The 18,451-nt window shown below is 58.4% G+C and overlaps 1 protein-coding gene across 2 annotated transcripts in view; it reads right to left on the bottom strand.

Moving 5' to 3' along the window:
• ST3GAL1 (ST3 beta-galactoside alpha-2,3-sialyltransferase 1) overlaps positions 1-18,451 on the bottom strand; it is a 51,918-nt gene that overhangs the window by 10,327 nt on the left and 23,140 nt on the right. For both annotated transcript variants that reach the window (XM_066265620.1, XM_066265619.1), the window contains 2 exons: positions 2,172-3,089; positions 864-1,060 (listed from right to left, as the gene is read on the bottom strand). In XM_066265620.1, coding sequence (XP_066121717.1) covers positions 864-1,060; positions 2,172-2,483 — 509 coding nt within the window. In that variant the 5' untranslated portion in view covers positions 2,484-3,089. The remainder of the gene's footprint in view (positions 1-863; positions 1,061-2,171; positions 3,090-18,451) is intronic.

Genomic DNA, 18,451 nt, shown 5'->3' with positions numbered 1-18,451 from the left:
ACAGCTCAAGAGATTTGTCGTTTTGTTCTCTTATATGATCCCAAGGGAGCTTAGCCAATGCCACCACTGACGACCTAGTAAGTGCAGGACACTGCCGGGGCTGAGGGGCACACCCCATTAAACTACGGTGATGACCGTGCCTGGAGGCTATTTATGGTCACAGAAATCTGAGCAAAGACTCTGTCCCAGGACACAGCTACCCAGCGGCAGCCTTGAACTCTGGTCCATCTGACCGTGAACCTGACTCCGTGCCCCTCACCACGGATGTCCCCATTGAACGCCAGGCGCATGTCGAGATGCCGAGAGGCCACGGGAGTGGTCTAAGGACATAAAGAGAGATCACAGAGACGGAGGAAGGTTCTAGAAGGTGGGACGATCGCCAGCCCCACCGCTGCTTGCGTTTCTCACTCTGGGCACTAGTGCCCTGAGCCGAGTGGAGGGAGCTTACAAGAAACCCAGGAGATGTGGGCATCTTCCTGGAATTTCTGTTTTACCTGGTGACAGGAAAATATATTTTATGTTAAAAGTATATAGTTACATATTATGGCCTAAGATTGATTGCCAAATGGGATGAATTTTAAAGATTAAACAAGAGTCGTTTAATTAATCTTGCCGTCTCGTCAGGCCTCTTGGTGCCAAGCTTCCAGCCCACTGGTCCTCTCTACATCCCGAGAAGCACTGTGAGCCCATCTGCATCCTGTCCTGCACAGATGGGGAAACTGGGGCCCAGAGGGTATAGTAAAGGGCCTGGGGTCCCTGGGGGAAGTCTGGGCACACCAGGGCTGAGAACTTGACCTCCCTCAGCTCCGAGGGACCCCGGGAGAGGACAGGAGGCCTGGAGTGCAGGCTGTCCGGGCACTCACCTCAGCACAAAGTCGTGCCTGTCTATCTGGGGCCCGTACCGGGACTCCCTCAGGTTGCCTGAGTTGCCCACGACCGCGCAGCGCCTACAGCCCACCGACTTCTTCTTCAGCAGGGGGTCCACGTTCCCGGGCACGACCTGGAACAGCTCCTTGATGGTGTCACTCAAGTTGCTGGGCTGTTTCTCCCGCTGCAGCCTCTACGGGCAGGGAAAGGGGGAGGTGGGTCAGCCTGGCTGTGCTGCCGCCGGCTGGGGTGGGGTGGAGATAGGGACAGAAGAGGGCTCTGCCCCACGTCTAGTGACAGGTAAACAGACTATAAACTGTGGAGTACACATACAATGGAATATCGTTCGGTCATTAAAAGCAGGGAATTCTGACACACGCTGCAGCATGAGGGGCCTTGAAGACATTCTGCTCAGTGTAATATCCAGACGCAGAAGGACAAAGACCGCGTAAGTCCACTTATATGAGGCTCTGAGGACTCAAACCCATGGACAGAAGGAATGGTGGCTGCCAGGGACTGGGGCAGGGGCGGCAGCAGGGACAGGTGCAGCGCTGGAGGAGCAGGGACTGTTTCATATGTAATGCCACCTACAAATGGGTAAGATGTTAAATATGACTGCACTGCAATAAAAGGAAAGCACTGATCCACGATGAACACGTGCTTCTGAGAAGACCTCCTGTGGCAGCTCCAAGCTCCTGAATGGGGAAGCACCCTGGACCTCACTAGGCGCTGATCCCCCCCCCCCCCCCCCCCCCGCGGTCGGGCTGGGCGGGGCCTCCCGTCCCACGTGACCGACAGGCTCCCGGGCCAGGCGCTGCCGCTGCTCGTGTGGGGAGCAGCTGGGGTGGTGGCCGCGGCCAAGCTCCCCTGCAGGAGCCTCTGGGGAGGTGCCTTCCCCCCCAGGAACGGCCCCTGCGCACCCTGACCCTGCACAGGGCTCAGGACCAGAGGGTCCTCGCAGAACCCGCTGCTCTGGTTTATAGAGTAGCAGATCCTCAATACGTCGTGCTGGAATGAACGGCCGATACCGCGATTCCTGCAAAGCGCCGGCAGGGCCGCAGGTGCACGCGCAGGGCCGCAGGTGAACGCGCAGGGCCGCAGGTGAACGGGCAGGGCCGCAGGTGAACGCGCAGGGCCGCAGGTGAACGCGCAGGGCCGCAGGTGCACGCGCAGGGCCGCAGGTGAACGGGCAGGGCCGCAGGTGAACGCGCAGGGCCGCAGGTGCACGCGCAGGGCCGCAGGTGCACGCGCAGGGCCGGCCCCACCCCCGGCCCGCCCCCGCCGCACTCAGCCCGCACTCTCACCAGCCACCAGCTGTAGGTGTCCTCCTCCAGCAGTGCGTTCTGCGCCGTCAGCAGCGGCTGCATGGACCAGTTGAACCTCTCGTCGAACCAGGGCGACAGCCTCCGCTGGCCCACGCAGCGGGTGCAGGTGCAGGGCCTGTGAGAGTAGGCCACCAGCTTCTTGAAGTTCTCCGAGAGCTCGAGGACCATCTGCTTGGGGAACCAGGCGGTGGCCACTATGGTGTGGGAGTAATTCAGGAGGAAGGAGGTGAGGAAGATGAAGAGGATGAGGAGGGTGAGAAGTTTGAGGGTCCTTCGCCGGATGGTCGCCATTCCCGGTTTCCGGATGAGGCCTCCCGGGGGACGAGCAGGAGGAAGTCCCTCCTCACTGAGGAGGAACTTGGAAGGAATGTCCCAGAGATGGAGTTTTGATCACAAGGCAAAGCAGGGATTCCGGGTTGGGGGCGAGGGCTCAAGGCTTGCCACGGCCAACTCCACTTCCGCTTGGTGACGCTCCCCCCAGTGCACCGGACATCACCCTGTGACACTCCCAGGCTAAGCGGACCTTTCAGAATGACTCTTCTTGCATAAAATTTGCCTCTCCCAGAAAGAAAGTAGACCGCTTCATCAGCAATCCTTAAACCGCCAATAATGTCTCTCGATGAAATGTTAATCAGACTTAATGCCAGTGATTTCCTTTCCCATCCAAAGTGGTTGAGGGTAATTAATCTCAGTGACAGGACTGGATCCCTCGGGGGGTGAGGACCTGGAAGGAAGGTCCACGGTGCAGGACAGAGGGAAGCTGCCTCTGTCACTGTCCTTTGGAAAAAGATGGCAGGTGATGGTCCTTAATTAGAACTCAGTCTGCCCATGCTGTCCCCAGCGATGTGGCGGTGAGGCCGGGGGCTTGATGGGAGCACTGAGGGGGTTGCCTGTCATCTAAAAGGAGAAAGAAAAGAGGATGAAATTATATCACCGTCTTATTTAAAAATAAATAATTCCATCCCCACCTCCTCCAGCATGAATTCCATTATCTTCTGCTCTGTTGTCAAGCCGACATGGTGGGTGACTACGGACGATTCTTTTACCCTCTTGAGCCTTGGTGTGGGAGCACATGCACAATGGGACGGCAGTGTCCTTGGTGAGGGACACAGAAGGGGTCCCGCCCATGGTTTCTGCAACCAGAACCTCGTACATTCAAGCACTCACCCAAAGTTTGAGAACTGAGCCAAGGACGCACGCACACAGAGATTGCTAAGAATCCACACTACTTTCTCTCTTTAGTCTTACTTCAACAACAGAAAGGGTCTGTTAGGGGGTTGTCCTGGCTCCCCTGGCGGAAACCACTTATCATCCTTGGTCCCATAGAGGGGGCTTTAGATGGCCCAGGTTCAAGTTCTGCTTTACCAGCTGTGTGACCTTGGGGAAAGTCATTCGACCTTCCTGGCCCTCAGTATCCCCTTCAGTAAAATGGGATAATACCACCTCCACTTACAGAACGATTAGGTTATCATCAGGAGATAAAATGGCTGCTGCCGAGCTTCTGGTATCTACTGGGCAACCGCTTGCTAAACCTTCCTCTCTCAACGAATGACTATTCTCGGATGTCCGACTAAAAGCTGGACAGGATGGCACATTCTTCCTACAAGTCCATTTGCCCAGATGAGCCTCAAAGTCTCCCACCAGCCAGATAGGGGTTCCCATTCTGTTCTTGGAAGAAACTGAGATTCAGTGAGATTGAATGACTTGTTCAAGGTCATGGGGGAAGGAGCAGGCAGATCTGAATCCAGACCCACAATCCTCTGATTCTATGGGGTTGGGGGTGGGGGTGGGGGACACCAGGAACAGGGATTGAGGCTCTGCTCCTGAGGCAGCCTCCTGTATGTTAACTGGTCTTCAGACGACCAGAGTTGCAGAGATATAGAGAAAGCCCATAACACAAGTCCCCAGCCTACACGATATCTTCTGGCTTCTGCACAGAACAGCTGTGATGACACCTCTGCCTTGAGCATGAACCCTTTGGTCTTCGGTTAGACTATGCCCCTCTGTCTGCCTCCCCATCCTCAACCTGTAGATCATCAACGAGTAGGATATATTTTTTCCAGGAAAGTGAAGTGTGAAGGGATATTGATTACCTCTTGGTAGAAAGAAGGGCTGCTCAGAAATTATTAAATCCAAATCCACAACACTGTCTGGAGACATCGGGGCCCAGGCCCAAGAGGTGTGGCAAACCCCCCGCAGCTTCCTCAGGGCCTCAGCTCAGTAGGCAAGGCCATTTTGATTTGCCTACTGCTCCATTTTCCACTTTTCACGACAGCCTGGCTTGTACTGAGAACCTAATGGTGACACACTTCTCCCTTCTAGCTGTCCCCCTCTCCACGCCCTCCCTCACCCCTCCATCAATAGCTCTGCCATTTGAGCTAGATCAACCTTCAAAGACGAGCTCTCTCTGCTCTCACCTGGCTGGTGGTGGGTTCCCACCCCTCTTACCATGGGTGATGGTCCAAGGATGAGAATGTGCCCTAATTCCATCCAGAGTAAACCCCGACTTCTGCCCGGAGGGAGGAATCTGTCTTTTGCTCTGTTGGATGTTTGGATGTGGAATTCAGGGTCATGCTAGTCATTCTGCTTGCTCGTGGAAGAGGGGATTGCAGAACAGGACCAGATGAGTGGTGTCAAACCCTTGATCTAGCCATACCTGCAGCCCACCCTACACTTTAACCTCTCAGTGACATGAAACAATAAATACCCTTTATTGTGTAAAGCAGACTACTTGTAACTTAAAGCAACACAACTGACCCACAGTTCACACTGGCTCCTGCTTCTGGGCTCAGCCCAGGCTGCCCCGGTATCCAGAAAAGCTACCCCACCCTGCTTGGTTCTGACTCATTCGTGAGGGCTGGACTGGCACTGACTCCTAGAGGAAGGCCTGCCCACTCCTGGCAGGAGGAGGGGCCTCTCTGTGTGTCCACTGAGTCCTGGCTCCATTCTGTCTGCACTGTTTACTTCCCTCTCTCATTCCTCCCTGGGCCAGGATCTCCATGCAGAAAGACACTCAGTCTCACGTGCTATGGCCCTGTCACCTGGCACACATGTGGCATGAAGGAATGCAGAAGTGAGTGAAGGGAAAGGCAAGGGCTGATGACTCAGAGGTCTGAGCAAGAGAGCACAGACCAAGAGTGCTTCTCACCAGGCTGCACCACCCATTTGCTGTGTAACTGTGAACAAGTTACCTAACCTCTCTGAACCATTCCCATAACTGGAAATTGGAGAGTTTGCTCGTGTCTCAGGGCTGTCAATCAAGCAATACCTGTCCATCCGTCATCCAATTCACTCACTCTGTATGTGCTGGACCCTGCCCTGTGCCAGGCACTGGGTTAGGTGGTGGGCACACATGATACATGACTCTAAGGTGGGAGTTTCTTTAGCCTCTGGAAGGCCCCAGGGCCCCTGGGAGAAAGGAGGCTGGTGTGCTTGATCAGCGGGGAGGAGAGGAGCAGGCGTGGATTGGGGGGGGGGGTGCAGCTGTGGAAGTCATTCCCAAGACTAAGTCTTCTGTGAGTGACAAGGAGCCCACTGCAGGGTCTGAGCTGAGGAGTGACACGGTCTCACCTCATCTGTCTTTGTGATGAGCAGGGGCCATGATGCTCTCACTGACTGTGTACCCCAAGGCCCGGGGTGGAGACAGATTCACTGACATAGATGTGGAGCCGCGTGAGTCAAGTAGGACTCTGGAGGAGAGGCTAGGCCCCCCACCACGTCCCAGCTCTGTGGGAGGTAGGAATGCTCCAGGCGGAAACTGAGTGCTGGGGACGGAATGAGCCCAAGGGCCAGGCTGAGCGGCAGAACCAGGGACGTGACACCCGCCCGCTCCGTCTGGCACTGCCCGGGGAGCCGCACCTCCAAGGCCAGGTGCCCACTGGGCTCCCGCCTCCCAGCACACAGCACGGGCTTCTGCTTCCAAAACCACCGGGAAAGACCGGGAAAGCGAGACGCACTTCCGCCCCTTGCCCGCCCCCAGGGGAGAACAGAGGCGGAGGCCTGGGTGACTTCCCTGTACTCCATTAGGTGAGGCGGCCTGCCATGCCAGGGGAGCACCAACCCTGGCTCCCTGGAACGGAACCTGGGCCAAGGCCACACGGCCCAAGCTCTCTGCCTGCCAAGCGAGTCACTCCTTCCAGACAAAGGGAGCAGGGAGGGGAGAGGGGGGGGACGGCCCTCTGTCCCCTCTGCAGGCAGAGCACAGAGGGTGTTACGTGATCCATCTAACAGGGTCACCGGCAGCCCAAGGCTGACAAATGTCAGAGCCCAATCAATACAAAGACGGGGAAAGTACAGACTTCCCTACGGAGGGTCCCTAATACAGACCAACTCCCCTGGCAACAGAGAGGGGCTGCCAGGACCAGCCCCTGCGAGCACTGCCTCAGACCCTTGGAAAACCTGAGGAATGAACAGTGTGGGCTTCCGAACGTTTAGCGAAAGCCCCTGCTGAGCCGTGCAGCGGTGATGACGAGGCTGAACTCCCTCCGGGCCCCTCGCTAGCCCCCACCCTACGCGCTCTGGGAGCTGTGAAGTGACCAAATGGACCAGTAGGTTGGCGGTAATATGAGCCCTCCTAATGAAGAGCTGTCACACCCACCCTCACAGCAACTGGGCGAAACGGGTCATCCGGCTGAGCGCCCTGAAACGGGAAACTGAGGTCCAGAGAAGGCCAGTGATGGGTCCAGGGACACACAGCGAAACGGAGGCTGGGCCAGCACGATAACCCAGGCTTGCGCCTTCCTCCCGGGTCTCTACGTAGCCCCTCCACCCATCCCGGCCCTCGGTATTACTCGCTTTCTCGACACTTCCTTTGGGTTGGACATCTGTTGTCTTTCCGCCCTCCTGGCGCGGCTCCGGCCTCGCTCCTCCTCTCTCCTCCTCTCTCCGGCCTCGCTCCTCCTCTCTCCGGCCTCGCTCCTCCTCTCTCCGGCCTCGCTCCTCCTCTCTCCGGCCTCGCTCCTCCTCTCTCCTCCTCTCTCCTCCTCTCTCCGGCCTCGCTCCTCCTCTCTCCGGCCTCGCTCCTCCTCTCTCCTCCTCTCTCCGGCCTCGCTCCTCCTCGCTCCTCCTCTCTCCTCCTCTCTCCTCCTCTCTCCGGCCTCGCTCCTCCTCTCTCCGGCCTCGCTCCTCCTCTCTCCTCCTCTCTCCTCCTCTCTCCGGCCTCGCTCCTCCTCGCTCCTCCTCTCTCCTCCTCTCTCCGGCCTCGCTCCTCCTCTCTCCTCCTCTCTCCTCCTCTCTCCGGCCTCGCTCCTCCTCTCTCCGGCCTCGCTCCTCCTCTCTCCGGCCTCGCTCCTCCTCTCTCCTCCTCTCTCCGGCCTCGCTCCTCCTCTCTCCTCCTCTCTCCTCCTCTCTCCTCCTCTCTCCTGCTGCGTCTGACACGTCAGGTTCAGTTACATCACCTGCGTTGCTGGTGGTCGCACCTTTCAGTCCCAGCATTTCCATCGGAGTGATTTTTGTGTAAGTTGTAGTTTCCTCGTTGAAATTCTCCAGTCTGGCCAATTCACCTTGAAGCCCACGTCTAGGCCTGTGACCTTCGGGTAACACGCTGGGTCTACATCTGGGGTCTACTTTCTCTCTCTGGTCGTTGGCTCTGTCCCTTGGCGTGGCAGCTGCGTGGCAGCAAACGCAGAGGCTCTGGGGGAGGCTGGCCCCATCCAGAGAGGAAGCTGTCTCCTCCTGGTCGGCAGGTCGAGCGGGGGTCGCGTTACCTCGTTCCACCTGGTGGTCGGGAGGTTGGGGGCTGCACCTCTGTCACCGACGATGATGGGGTATTTCTGGGTCACCCCTGCTAATGAGGCACAGCCCTTCCAGAAGGATATAGCTGGGACGCCTACCAAGCAGACTGTCATCTCTAACTTCTATCTCCCCTGCACTGGGGTGGGGGTGGGGAGGAGTGGTCAAAAGCCCAGTCTAGTCTTTAGCCTTGGGGCAGCTGTTTTTAGCATGGTTTCTTAGGCTCTGGATCCAAGCACCTCAAGTTCTGGCAAATGCCTTCAAAGGGGAAAGAGGTGCCCACTTAGGACTCTCTTCCTGTTTCCCTCTGGCCCAGGCTCTCGGTTCCACAGGCGCTGGCTGACCTGGTAGGTCTTGAACTCGAGTTGTTAGCTGGGCTCGTTTTACACCCCCAGCCTTGCGCAACAGCCTGAAGCTTTGCCTCCGTTCCTTCATCCGTAAGCCTGGTACCGACCTCTCAGGTTTGTGCCAAGGCCAGGAGTCCGTGCAGGGGAAGCCCACTGTGCGCCTGGCATGTCATGCGTGCTCCGGAATGTGCAGTTTCATTCCCGACTTTCTTCCAGGGGTCTCCGTCGTCCCGCATGGAGTGCCAACAAGCGGACACCCCACCCCCATCCTTGTGGCCCCACTTTATCTGACCGATGTGGAGGCCAAGCTTAGAAAGGGGAACAGATGTTTTTGGTGACACACAGCAAAAGGGGGCCATTGCTGAGAGGAGAACCAGGCTGCAGACTCCCAGATGTGTCCGGCTCCCCACGTGTGGCGTGACCCAGGGAAGGAGCGAGGAAGGCGTCGTGCAGGAGACCACACTGAGAAAGAGCAGGCCAAGCTGCAGGTGGGGTCTGGGAGGGGCCTGTTGGCTGCAGCGGGGGCGGGGCCCTGCAGGGAAGATCTGAAAGCCCTCGGCAGGGGGACACCAGGGACGTCCCCTGGACTGAGCTGCACGTCCCTCCTTTGTACAACAGCAGTTAAATAGTATCCCTGCTTCTAAGGTGGCCATGCAGAGCACTAATCAATCTGTTAATCTATTAACAGGAAGGACAGTCGCCATTTACGGAGGGGTTTTCTCTGCGCCAGCCCCTGTTCTGAGCACAACAGTGGCTCAAGCTGCCTGCGCCCACAATCCCAGCTCTGGCACTGGCAGCGGAGCCCTCTGGCGGTCCGGAGACCTGCCAAGGAGCTGGGACTGCAGCCCAGACTGAGCCAGGTGAGTGGGGTCCGGCTGGGGCTCCTTCCCTGCCCGAGCCTGGTGTCTGATCCATGGGAGAGGGACGGGGACCGTGCCCGCTCCATGCTGGTGGCCGGGCTCAGGGCCTGGCACGGCCAAGCTGAACCCTCCTTCCCCTGTTCTATCTTGTCTCCAGCTGAGCTCCACCGCTGAGTCACCCCGACGTTGGCCGCTGGGAGGCCTGCAGCTCAGCCCCGGACCAGCTACGACTCCCTCCTCCCCGAGTCAGGACGGGTCGGCCACAGTGGCAGCCAGACCCGATCCTGCAGAAACATCAGCCGGGAGCAGCCCAGCCTCGGGAGGGGAGGCCTGTGGGGTGGACAGGGCAGTCATCCCTGTGACTCTGCTCACCAGAGACCGCACCTCCAAAGGGAACACCAAGGGCCCTAGAGATGTGACAGCGGCAAATAGGGGATGGCCGCAGGGAGAGGAGGCTCTGGGGAGGTGGCCGTGGAGCCCAGCCTTGAGGTCGGGGAGGCTGACAATGACAGAGGGAAGCAGAGAGAATGGGGCAGCTCTCCAAAGCACATGGCAGTGGCCACGGCAATGGGGGCACCGGGCGGGCGCTGTTAAGGAAAACAGGGTGCCCTTTAGATTGGCTGCAGGGGGAGGGGGCCCGCTCACGGGAGTCATCAGGAAGGTGGGCTTGGGGGTGAAGGCACAGAGGAGCCACTGAGAGTCTGTGAGCAGCTGACAGGTCAGGTGCAGTTAGCACAGGGAGGCTGGGCTGGAGCACGTGCACATGACACTCCTGGAGTCTGGGGAGCCGCCCTGCCTCCCCGCGGTGCCTCGGGAAGCCATCTCCTTTGAGGCCTCAGTTTCCCCTCTTTCCTGCACTGACTTGAATGTTGGCCCATGGCCCCACACCTGCTGGCAGGCTGGGAGAGCCTTCCGTCGGCCTGCCAGTCCTCCCACCTGCTCCTTCCCGGGCACCGGGGGAGAAAAGGGAGGTCCCCCGCAGCATGAATACGGGCTCAGCTCGGGCGCTCTGGGGGAGTGCCCCCGAGATTATCCAGGACCGGGGTCACATGACCAGGCGCTGGATGCGTTTCATATCTGGAGCCGCACAGAAGGAATTTAAATCCACAAATCTTCTTATGTGTGGCGGACGAGGGTGCTGACTTCGGAGTCGGGAGGCATCCACACAACGTGCAGAGCGTGAATGCAGTCAGGGACTCAGGGAGTCGCGCTGCGGGCATGACCAAGCTGACAGCAGCCCCCAGGGGGAAAAAGGGGGATGTCTCCAACTTGTGGGGGGGCGGCGCAGAAGTTATGACAAAAAATAGACTATTCAGACCTACGAGCCTTCCTCAGGGGCCGGCCGCTGGCCCTGACCGTTTACGCCTGAGTGGGCGCTGGGGCCCTCGCTAGTCTGGAGTGGAGGTTTGGATGGTTGACGTGGGACTTCAAGAAATGACTTTCGTTCCAGGCCCCCTGATTCCATGGGGGATGTTTAACTCTAACGATGAACAGGGGATCCAGAAGGCTCCTGATGGGGTGGAGGGGCATCACTCTGGAGACACCTAGCAGGGGGGCTGGGGCGCAGGATAAGCCTGGCGGCAAAGCGGCGAGGGGCCCAGCACCCGACCACGTGCCAAGACAGGCTGCGGCCCCAGACAAGCGTGTGTCTGGCGTGAACCATCCCCAGAAACCAGGCACTGGGGGTGTCAAGAGTGTCCAGTGGAGTCCCTGGGATGGAACCACCCTGGACCAGTCCCCCATCCCCCAGGGCTGTCGGAGGAGGAGGAGGAGAGAAGGACAGCCAGCAGAAAGAGCCACCCGTTCAGCTCCTCAGCACCCTGGCCCCAGCTCCATCCCGAGCCCCATACTGGGGCACAGAAAGAGGAAGACCTTGCCCCGTTGATAAGGGCCTGGGGGGCGGTCCACAGGCAGGACTGGGAACCTGGTGCCTGGCGCAGCTGGACAAGGACTGCATCACGAGGGCCAGGGAGCCGTCCGTGTCGCCAAGACCAGCCGGCCCTGGAGAGGCTAGGGCAGGAGACGCGAGGGAGCACGGGGCAGACCAGCCGGCCCTGGAGAGGCTCGGGCAGGAGACACGGGGCAGCATGGGGCAGACCAGCCGGCCCTGGAGAGGCTCGGGCAGGAGACACGGGGCAGCATGGGGCAGACCAGCCGGCCCTGGAGAGGCTAGGGCAGGAGACGCGAGGGGGCACGGGGCAGACCAGCCGGCCCTGGAGAGGCTAGGGCAGGAGACGCGAGGGGGCACGGGGCAGACCAGCCGGCCCTGGAGAGGCTCGGGCAGGAGACACGGGGCAGCATGGGGCAGACCAGCCGGCCCTGGAGAGGCTAGGGCAGGAGACGCGAGGGGGCACGGGGCAGACCAGCCGGCCCTGGAGAGGCTCGGGCAGGAGACACGGGGCAGCACGGGGCAGACCAGCCGGCCTGGAGAGGCTCGGGCAGGAGACACGGGGCAGCATGGGGCAGACCAGCCGGCCCTGGAGAGGCTCGGGCAGGAGACGCGAGGGGGCACGGGGCAGCAGATGCCAGAGAGCGGGGTGCAGAGGCCAGCAGTGGCCCAGCACACGGTGGGAGGACAGAGGAGGCGTCCCCAGAATCTGGAGCAGCCGGGGAGCAGGGCGCTCGGAGCCACAGACAGTGAGAGCCTAGTGCTGACGTCTCCTCATTTGCACGTACCGCCGGTGGCCGGTGTGCCCAGAAGAAACCCGTGCACACACACGTCTTGGAAGGACGCTGGGGGACCCGTCCCTAACGTCCACGGGCCTGGGCGCTTCTCCTGGGGTGCTCATGGCACTGTCACCACGGCTTTGCAAGGCGGTGTGCTCATCTTCCTCGGCAGAAGCCAAGGGCACTTGTTCAAAGGTGAGTGACGGACCTGAGGCTCAACCCAGGGTCAGAGCTGGCGCTGTACCCATGGTGGTGGCCGGTCCTGCCGTGACTATACTTTAAACCACGTAGGGGATGTTAGGGGCTGGGGAACACCCAGAAGGCTCTCTCCCCCTGCTGGGGCTTCACGGTGTCCCAGACTCGCCCCCACCAACCTTCTGTCATTAGCAGGTACAAGGTGGTTCATCGTCTAGCACCTCTGGGGCAAAGGGGCTCAGGCAGCTGAAGGACCCGCGCAGGGTCACTCATCGGGCCAGAGTGGACGGAGGCAGACAACTCAGGCCCAGGTGTACGGAGGAAGGTGATGGGGAGGGGTTGCGGTTCCACACTGTGACTAGCTGTGTGACCAGAACAAGCTGCTTGTCCACACCACACCTGGTCCTTGTGTACACAACAGAAACAGGGCAACACAGCACTTTGCGAACACAAGGCCACAGCCAGGAGCTCTGCCTCAGTGGGGGCCACTGGCCTGCCTGCTCCATCTCAGTGTTAACCCCACGGGCAGGGGCCATCCCTGGTACTGGCTGCCAAGAGCAGGTCTCAGAGCCTGAATCCCATGAACTCATTTGTTCAACTAATATGCCCGTTTTACAGGTGAGGAATGGAGGCCCAGGGCCCGTATGTTTCATAAAGAACAAAGCTTAAAGGGACCCAAGCAGTTTAGTGTCTACCTCTAGGTCTCAGTCTGAGCTGGTCTTGCAGGCGGCGCCCTGGCCAGAGCCACCACCTGTCACCTCCCCTGCAGGTGCTCACACAGGCAGGAGGATGTACCCCCAGCTCCGATTCCTCCCCTGCCCCTCCCCGAAGGTGCTCACACAGGCAGGAGGATGTACCCCCAGCTCCGATTCCTCCCCTGCCCCTCCCCGAAGGTGCTCACACAGGCAGGAGGATGTACCCCCAGCTCCGATTCCTCCCCTGCCCCTCCCCGAAGGTGCTCACAGCTGCCATTCACCCTCTACCCCAAGGAGGGGCTAGCCGGGCAGGAGAAAGGGGGAGAGATGCTGACCCCCAGGGCGGCGACTGCCCTTGTGGTCAGGGGACCCCAGGGAGGGGGCGGTCCTGTCCTGGCTCCTGAGGGCTGGGTGTGGAAGGCTGGGTGTGGGAGGCTGGGTGTGGGAGGCGGGAGGCTGGGTGTGGGAGGCTGGGTGTGGGAGGCTGCGTGACCTGCTCGCTGCTGCACACCAGAGGCCTCTCCTCAGGGGACACGCGCTCTCCAAACCTCTCTTCTGCTCACTTTGCTTCCCTCATCTCTGCCCAAATCGCAGTGGAGAAAGGTGGATGTCACAGAGGCAGGCTGCTACCCTGAGTCTCGGCCAGCCCGAAGCTGGACAGGGGGCGAGTCCAGGCGTGTTTCTGGCTGTGGCGGAGCACACGCAACCCCAGGCAGGGCTCGCCCCCCGCGGGGTCCAGCGCTTAGATTTTTGCCAGCAGGGTGACCTCCTGAAACCTCCCTCTGTCAATGGGTCAATGCAGACCCCGCCCGTGGGTGCCTGGGCTGCTGCAGGGACACACGGACCTGTGTGTGAGGGACACTAGCACCAGCTCTCTCTCTGGGTGCACAGCGTGGGGGGTAGGCTGTGAGTGACCAGATCCCAAGAGGGTCCTGAGCTGCCCTCCGGAGCCCTTTGCACAGTCTATTAGCTTTGTCCACAGATACGAAGAAGCTGGGTCATGTCCATGCCTTGAAGACGTCCCCCTGAACCATTGGCGTCCCCGATCCGTGACGGGCGCCTCCCACCCCCTGAACCATCGGGATCCCCGATCTCTGATGGGCGCCTCCCACCCCCTGAACCATCGGCATCCCCACCCCCTGAACCATCGGCATCCCCAATCCGTGATGGGCGCCTCCCACCCCCTGAGCCATCGGCATCCCCGATCCCTGACGGGCGCCTCCCGCCCCCTGGACCATGGGCATCCCCGATCCCTGACGGGCGCCTCCCGCCCCCTGGACCATCGGCATCCCCGATCCCTGACGGGCGCCTCCCGCCCCCTGAACCATCGGCATCCCCGATCCCTGACGGGCGCCTCCTGCCCCCTGAACCATCGGCATCCCCGATCCCTGACGGGCGCCTCCTGCCCCCTGAACCATCGGCATCCCCGATCCCTGAACCATCGGCATCCCCACCCCAAGCCATCGGCATCCCCGATCCCTGACGGGCGCCTCCAACCCCCTCTGTTTCCCCTGCCTTTGTTTTCCGACATTATATATTTATGTTCAGCCGAAAAAATTCTCCATGCAACTCGACTCCCTGACCTCAGAGACTTTCTCTTGTTCTCTACTGGGTTCCCAGAAGAGGGATCTTACCTCCACTGTAACAATCACCCTGAAGGGAGGTATCATCCCCATTTCACAGATGAGAACGCCGAGGCTAGAAGAAGTCCAGAGGGTGCAGTCCGCCTCACCTCACAGTCAGCAGGCGTGAGGCCTGGAGTTCAAATCCTAGACTTCTTCAATGCCGACTTCGGGTCAGAAGATGCCCTTCCTCAGGTCTCGTGTTCATATGTGTGTTTGGGAGAAGCCAACAAAAGGCTCTAACTGCTCTTATGTGGGACATTTTCTAGGGTGGTGTTTGCAACAAGACGTCATGAACCATGAGGAAAGGCTTGCTTTCTGTTTGCTCCACGCAGTGGGTTCCCCCAGCTCCCCGCTGCTGGTCTATATAGTGCAGCCCACCACAGGTGCCGGCATCTGTCTGGGCCTTATGGCTGGCCCCCGCGGACTCAGGGGCGCAGAGGGGAGCCGACAGAAACCTCACACTCACACTTGGGGCCGTGCCGTGAGTAATAATGTCCCTGGTCTCTGACCCAGGAGCCTCATGTCTTCTGCCAACATCCACAAAACACTAATAGGCTGACTTATCAGCTTGTAAGCAAAATAAAATCAAATTCCAGAGTTAAAGACCCGCACGGTTCTATTTTCCACACATTAAAAGTATTTTATTATCAATAAAGTGTCCTTGTCATCGAAGGAACAACTTTCTGCCTCATGCCTCCTCCCAGCTGCTGAATATCCTGTCTCAAGTACCGCCTTCCCCAGGAAGGCCTCCCTCAGTCCCTCTCCCCCCTCCCTGTCCCCCAAATTCATAGGTGATCCACATGTGTCCCATGGAAGGGACCAGAAGAAAATTGGTTTGATCTTAAGAGAAGCATTGGCTTCAGTTAGTTAATATAGAACATATTAAACGCATGGATTTGGGGTAGGCATTGGGGAAAACAGGTAAAACAGAGAGGGGAAGGTTTCTTAATGTTTGCATTTTTATAACTTGAGAGTGAGCTCAGTGTGGCTGGCTCTGATGGTGTCTTATTTGGTCCTGGATGTCTGGCATTGTGCCCTCAGCCTGGCCCCTCATGGGAGCTGTTTAATGGGCAAATGAATGACGGGCTCGCTGGTCGACCACCAGGCCGTTCCTTGCGGAGGACCAGGCAGGACCAGGCTTCTGAGTCTGCCAGGGCGGAAGTTTTGAGAGCATTCCTTATAAGAAACTTTCAAAAAGGCTCACAGGCTGGTAACCAGGCAGAACTTCTTCCTGGTTATTATTTTTCCAGCTGAACAAAGATCCAGCTAACGGAAGACTTAGTAACTCCTTGTGGGCCCCGAGGAGAGAGACATTCCTCTGCTTGCCGACATGTGAGTCTGGCCGGGCAGCCACGGTGCCGATGGGGCCGAGGTGAGAAAGGCCTGAAGCTTTTCCCCGAGTGCCCGAGGCAGCCGCAGGGGTGGTGCCTTCTGGGGGAGTGGGGTGCTCCATGAAGTCAAAGGGATCAGAGGCACACAGAGGGGCCCACACTTTTCTGCTTCCTTTGCCACTCAAGAAAACCAAGGCTCAGGGAGGAGATGTGACTTCTTGTCCAAGGAGATAAAAGAGTCTTTGGTGGCAGCAAGACTAGAACCTGGAGATCTTAACTCCCAAAGCATGTCCCTTCCAAGCTGCCCAGCTTGTGGGCGCCAATGCCAACACAGATGGCGGGGAGAACTGACCCCCAGACAGGACAGGCCTGCCCAAGACTACAGCCTGTGAACGGCCACAGCAGGACAGAGGTCTGTGTGCCCCGCCTCTGCGTGCACTCCCGGCTCTGCCTGCTGGAGCCCTTTCCTGAGGTCAGCTTAAGGTCAGCAGTGAGCTCCAGCACAATTTCTGGTTCTATTTCTCCAGGTTTGGAATCCAAGTTCCTGCACTATTTGGAAAGAGGGTCTGAAACAGTGGGTCACAGTGCGCTAAAGACTTACGGTCTTGGTTAAAGCACGTGTTTTGACAAAAACTACAAAGCAAGAATATGAAACTATTTTAAACATCACCCGAGAGTGAACTGTACAGAGAGGGTGAAGGAAAGAGATAAGCAGTTTCCTGTTGGACATACACCTTCTTTCTGCCCCGTTTGATTCTTTTGGATTTTTTCTTGCTCCACACTACTATCCCTGTCATACCCTCTGCAGACTTTTAAGAGGTGACAGATAGAGGGGATACTATAGTATAGAGTCATAGAGGCAAACACACTGCAACCAACACATTCCCTACCCCGGGGCCTTTGCACATGCTGTCCCTGCCACCTAGAATGTTCTTACCCTAGAATCCACTTTCTAGGAGAAATCCATGCTTTCTGCCTTGCTGCACTCCTGCTCTTGCCCAGATGCTTTTATTAGGAAAGCCTTCCCTGATCACTCTAAGACAGGCGTCCCCAAACTATGGGCCCGCAGGCCGCATGCAGCCCCCTGAGGCCATTTATCCAGCCCCGCCGCACTTCCGGAAGGGGCACCTCTTTCATTGGTGGTCAGTGAGAGGAGCACTGTATGTGGCGGCTCTCCAACGGTCTGAGGGACAATAAACTGGCCCCCTGTGTAAAAAGTTTGGGGACCCCTGCTCTAAGACATCGTCATTGTTGTCACTATCCCCCTGCTGGGCTGCATTTTCCTTCACTGCCTTCATCACAACATGACACTCTGGTGTGTCCTGAATTCCTTGTTAGTTCATCTCCCCTTCACCTGTGCCCCTTACTGCTGCGTTCCCCCTGCTGAGAACAGTGGAAGACCCTCCACAAATACAGGAGTGGGCAAAAGGAAGTGTACAGTGGTGAGTATTTATTAATTATTCTGTTATTTTCCATACAAACAACCGTAACCCTCCTCTTGCCCACTCCATACGGGAGACTAAAGGCAGAGTGAAAAGTGCCCCCCGCTCGGGAGCCCAGGGTCACTCTGGCCTGTGCACAGTGAAAGGTGGGGGTCCCGGTCACTGCTGGGCTGCAGGTCCTCCTGGGGAAATGGGACGGTGGCAGTAACAGTCTCCCGTCGGCCCTGACTAGGCACAGCCCGGGACAGCGTCTGATCTTTGGACCTTGGGTTTGAGGTTTCTTCCCCCGGCTGAGCTCTGCTTGTCCCCGGCGGAGCAGATCAGCGTCCTCAGGGAGGGGAGAGGCAGAGCTCGGTCTACAGACTTCCTTTGGCTTTTTGCAAAAACAACAAACTAAAAATACGACAAACCACACTGTGATCTGTGCAGCCAATCAGAGCTGTAACAAGACCGTGTGAGTCCCGCCCACCGGCTCCTTGGGGGCTGGGCAGGATGTGGGGCACACAGCACATGGGGAAGCACCTAACTTCTGGGGGGGGGGGCCCACGAGCCTGTTCCCAGACAACCTGGAGCCACAGTGAGGCTTCCCTGGAGCTGCGGCGTGGCCTGTGTCAGCGTGCTGGCTTGTTCTTGAACCCAGGTGCAGTGAGGCTCTGGGTTTGCCCTGACCAGGACACCCATGGAGGGTGGCACTGTTCTCATCACATGTCACCCACCCCCTTCCCAATTCTCTGTTCCAACACCTCTGCCTTGTCAGCGAACAGAACTGCAGGAGCGTCACCCAAGGCTCACTGCTACCCGGCTGCACGGCGGCTCAGGGACTCTAGCTCTATCTGCTCCATGGCCCACAGCACAGAAGGGTAAACTGAGGCCCAGTGAAGGGAAGGGGCTGGCACACCCTTGACAGTGTCACCTGGCAGAGCCAGACCCAGAACCTGCTTTCTAGACTTCTGGACGAGATTTGCCGTTAGACAGTGGTTTTCAAATGTTCTTGAAACCAAAACAACACATTCAGTCAGAATCCAGCTACTAAAATTGAGTATTTCCGGTTGAAGCAGGTGTGGGGGTCCCCAAGCCCTGATGCTGGGCCTCCTCGCTGCCTCCAAGGTGGTTTGCAAGCCAAAGCCCTTCATAGCCAACAACCAATGCCCATGCTGGCGGCCCCAGAATGTCACACCCACTTCCAGCCCCCACCCACAAGGAGTCCTGAAGACTCCAGAGACCAAGTCAGGCAGTTAATCTGCGGCCAGGTTACTAAATTGGGCCAGTTCACTCTTCAAGGTTTCCAAGAAACAGGTTCTAAGAAATCTTCTGAAAAGAAGAGCAGGTTTCAAAGATGGGGAACAGGATGCAGGCGCTCCTGGTGA

The sequence above is a fragment of the Saccopteryx bilineata genome, chromosome 3 (assembly GCF_036850765.1).
Source record: "Saccopteryx bilineata isolate mSacBil1 chromosome 3, mSacBil1_pri_phased_curated, whole genome shotgun sequence".
Classification (NCBI taxonomy): domain Eukaryota; kingdom Metazoa; phylum Chordata; class Mammalia; order Chiroptera; family Emballonuridae; genus Saccopteryx; species Saccopteryx bilineata.
The sequence above is the reverse complement of the archived record's forward strand: the minus strand, read 5'-3'. Positions and strand labels throughout refer to the sequence as shown.